Below are 4,732 nucleotides of genomic sequence, written 5' to 3' on the forward strand. Positions count from 1 at the left end.
AACCCAATTGCTAATTCCTTTAGATACAAAAAAAGCTTAAATCATGATTAAGACACTATCATACTAACTTAAATGATTAAGACCCACTAAAATAATAACCTAAATCATGATAGAAAATGGAGTTGTTTTTACTGCGACTTTTTGGAAGCTTTTACGGTGGGTTTTTTCGGATCTTTCTCTAAAATCCTGCAGGAATTTATTAAAATCACAAGCTTGATGGGTAATTCTGTGCAATCAAAGTGCCCTAGGGGTTTTCCAAGGCGCTGAATCCATATATACAGTCACAAAACTAGTTTAAATAACACAAATCAAGATTTCACCTCAAATTGTTCCACTGGATTTCGGAAAGTCCAAAATATCACACTAACACATGAACTTTACAAACCATAAAATTAAAATCCTAAAAATAAAAAACCAAAGCAACTGAAGTCTCAACTTCTTCCAAAACAGAAGAAAAATGAACTCAGAGTCAGATGCTCTTAGAATTAATAACAATATCCATAACACAGAAATCACAACAAATACAACCCTAGCTATAGCCATAGAAATATCTATGTTACAATACATTCATCATAATCTGAACTGACACTATGATCTACAGTGATCTATTTCCTGCAACTCACATGTTGCAGAAGAACACAAGAAATATGTTCCCTAAAACTTCATGTGGCGAGAACAGTGCTGAACCTCACTAGTCTTGTTGGATATACTGACTGTAACATTGCAGTATGAATATACGATGACGTGTCTCTTGATAAGATGCAGCACGTTAATTCTCCCCGGAACCCTAGCAGAAGATGTTAAGATCATATTCTGTGACATGGCACTGGCCAGAATGCTGGAATCTGACGTCATCAGCAGATTGCCTAAGAACATCGTCACTGAGACGTTCATCGGGACTGTCCTGTCGGCCTCGATTTTGCCAGCTGGAATGGTGGCCTGCCCCAGCGTGAAGCCACTGTACGAGATGAGCGCGGTGCTGTCGCCGAACTCGAAGCTGGCGGCCTTGTTGAGGTTCTTGATCAACATCTGCGTGAGCAACGTTGCGTTCATGAGGCGTGGCTTCATGGTGCTCGGGTCCATAACGTAGCCCACGGATTTGAGCGTCGTGGAGTTTATGGTGATCCTGGGGTCCTCAGACCTGAACACCATGAGCGCCAGAGTGACGACGAGTATGGTGACCACGATGAAGCTCCCCACGGCGCAGCACGCACAGCAGCGACGTTGGCGTTGCTTCCGCCGTTTCATGGCCGCGGCCAAGGGGTCGTCGCTCAGAGGCGAGGAAAACGATCGGAAGGGCTGGACCACGAGGTGCTGCTCTTCTTTGTGGCTCAGGTTAGGCTCCATTTTTCTGGGCTGAATCTCCAGCATCAGATTCTTGCTGCGCAGTCCGTTGGTTTCTGCCATGACTGTGCGTGGAAGGGGGGGAAAATACTTGACTGGTTTCAAGGCCTCGGATTCTTCATGTTTATGTACTAAGTTCCGGATTTCAATTCTAAGTTTCGAGATCAAAGAGTAAACAGCATTAGGTAGGTGGGTCTTGTAATTATTATTTTTAAATACATATTGTGTATTGACTATATGGAGTTTAGAAAGTTCTAATAATAATGATCTTTTTTGCTGGCCATGCTGCCCACTAGCATTGAAGGTGGTATAACTATCAGGTTTATTGGGTTGTTAGTTGATGTGACGTTTAGTTTCCCCCTCATCACTAGTTTAGTTAATTTTGTCTTATCTGGCTATTAGTTTAATTTTTGCATTGTCAGACCACTAGTTTCATTTTTGTATTTTCTTTCTCATTTTGTCAAATTGTGAAATTAAAAAATTTGTATCATCAAATGGTGGTTAGATGATTTGATTAGATTAGATATTTATTTTTTATTTTATTTTATATAGCCCTCTAGTGAAATTGTATTTATGAATGATTAAAATATTTAATTTAGAAAAAATGTGAAATTAAAAAATTTGTATCATCAAATGGTGGTTAGAAGATGTGATTGGATTAGATATTTATTTTTTATTTTATTTTATATAGCTTTATAGTGAAATTGTATTTATGAATGATTAAAATATTTAATTTAGAAAAATATATTACTGTTTAAAAATATAAATAAAATCTCATTCAAAAGTATAAATAGACTAAAGTAAAATGATTTTATAAATAGTATAATAATATAATTAAAAATAAAATTAATATTTAAAAATTAAATAACGTATCACTTATTATTATTATAAGAAGATTTGATTAAGAATCATTTGTATTTGTATTTATATATTTATTTATAATTGCATATTTTATTTATATGTGTATATATATATTTCATAGTGATAGGAAGAATATTAGATTAGAATTAGAGATAAGTGTATATGAAATATATTTATTATTTAAATTTGTTTTATAATAAAATGATGATATGTTTTTTTCTCTTGTCATAGAAAATTTTGGAAATCTAATTACTTTAGCGAGTTTTAAATAAAAACTTATATATACTAAAAGATTTTTAAATTTAAAATCATTTTTATATTAAATTAATAATTATATATCTATAGGGTGTATGTTTATAAATTTATGTATATTTTTGAAAATGATTTTATTTATATTTTTGAAAATGATTTTATTTTTATTTTATATAATTATATTGTTTTTTTTGTTAAGTTATGGTTTTTAGGCTTGATTCATGGTTTGAGGAAAGGAAATTTAGGGTTATTTAAGTCGTTAAAATCACTTGGGATTGCACCAGGTTGGCCACACCAACCCTTAGTTGACTAAATTATTTAGCATGTCTCCTCCCCTAACACAAGGCACAACCACCCCTTAAGATTTGATTCTACTTAGCCTTGCTAACATGCTTATTCTCAATTCACTGTGATAATGAGATTTGACTCACATATATATATATAATCAATAACTAAATAATTTTTAACTTATATATTTTCATGAAAATATTTTAAATTTTATTAAATTTTTTACATCTTCAAAGTGTGATGAGACCTAAGAATGTAATTTCTCATTTTCTTAAATAAAAATTAAATTATAGTGGAATAATATTTATTTTGAAATAAAATTAAAATAATTATTAAATCATTTCTTTCTTATGAAGATTTTTTTTTTCATTTTTAATAATTTTAAGATGACTAAAATTTTTATACTTATTATTTATATAAATCAAAATTGATAGTAAAAAAATAAATATTCTATTTATCAACTTTTTTTTATGCAAAAGAGTATTTATCAACTAATAACTTTCATAATATACATTACGATTTTTTTAAACAACTCAATCAAATTTTATATATCAATATATCACATTTTAAATTAAATAAATATTTATTAATTATTAAAATATTTGATTATTAAAATTTAATATAATTTAAATACTCTAAAACTTTGGATTTGAAACTACTTTAGATTTGAAGTTTTGAGAAAAAACACATTTTTAAATCTAAGATCTTCTATACATGAAGTAGAACACTTTGGAGAGAAAACACAATTTTACACGTAAGATCCTCTCAAACTATACATTTATTATATTAAATTGACAAAATATTTAATAAAAAAAATAATATTTAAAAAATAATATCTTGATTTAACATTAAAATTAATATGATAATTTAAGCTCTAACTCTTACAAGTAGCTCACCTTATCAAGTTAAAAGTTGTGTATTAATACAATGGTGTGTAATGCTCTTTGGAGGGTTTAAGTGGCTAGCCTATGGAGATATCTTATTATCTTGTGTGTAAGCTCATTTGTGTTGTATATTTTCGTATTAAAATAAGAGTATTTGTAAATAAAAATAATGTTTATAAATTGATATTTTAATTTTATATTAATTTGATTAAAATGATGATATAAGATTTAATTTTTTTAACTAATTTACTTTATCACATTAAGAGTTATGTATTAAGAGAATTGTGTGTAATTTTTTTTTGGGATATAATGAGTTGTATCTTTAGCAACATCTTTTACTATGGATGGGTATAGAGCGCTTATCTTTTAAAATCTCAACTTTTGGCATACTATGTTTCAAACCCTATGTTTATAATTTGCATTTTTTGCGTGTTGGAGTAATTGCCATATTCACTTCATTGCGAATCAATTGCATGGACTATTTCCACTCTCAAAACATGAGACTAACTTCTCACTCAAAGTAATAGTAAGGGTTTGGAAATTTACTAATACCTATGGGTTTTGGTGTAAAAACCTCGACATAGTAGCCTTGGCCCAGGTTTGATTCCCTAAGTTGCAATTTGAGGGGGGGTATTAGACTAATTTTCACACTCACCTCATTGGGAATCAATTACATGGACTAACTACCACCCTAGGAACGTGAGACTAACCATCTAGCCAAGTAATTTTAAATGGAACCATAGTGAAACCATATAATAAAAACATATTTTCAGTGTCACAATGATCTAGTAATATCATATTGGATCTTTACAATATCAGTTCTTCTCTATGCACAAATCTCTCTCAAAAGGAGCCACGTGAACATATATTTAAAGAAACCCTTCTTTATTTTAATTTGCAAGGGTAATACATTATATGAATTAAAGAAACCCTTGGATTGACCAAAGAACAAACTTTGGTCATAAACCCTAGATTTCTACAAAACTAGACTTCTTTATTTCAAACACAAGAATTGCAACTCTACTACAAAGACCACAATATCGCAAGTGTAAGGTGTGGGAAGGTGATCTTGAGAGATAGAAAGACTAGTGCAATGAAGAATG

At 30.3% G+C, this 4,732-nt stretch overlaps 1 protein-coding gene across 1 annotated transcript; it reads right to left on the reverse strand.

Annotated features, from left to right (window-relative positions):
* Positions 1-474: 474 nt before the first annotated feature.
* Positions 475-1,510, reverse strand: LOC149160572 (uncharacterized). The gene has a single exon (XM_089435187.1). The coding sequence runs from the start codon at positions 1,405-1,407 to the stop codon at positions 655-657; it is 753 nt and encodes a 250-aa protein (XP_089291313.1). The 5' UTR covers positions 1,408-1,510; the 3' UTR covers positions 475-654.
* Between the last annotated feature and the right edge of the window lie 3,222 nt (positions 1,511-4,732).

Source organism: Pinus tabuliformis, chromosome 5_2 (genome assembly GCF_031772625.1).
Source record: "Pinus tabuliformis cultivar Carrire ecotype Pingquan chromosome 5_2, CPIR1, whole genome shotgun sequence".
Taxonomy (NCBI): Eukaryota; Viridiplantae; Streptophyta; class Pinopsida; order Pinales; family Pinaceae; genus Pinus; species Pinus tabuliformis.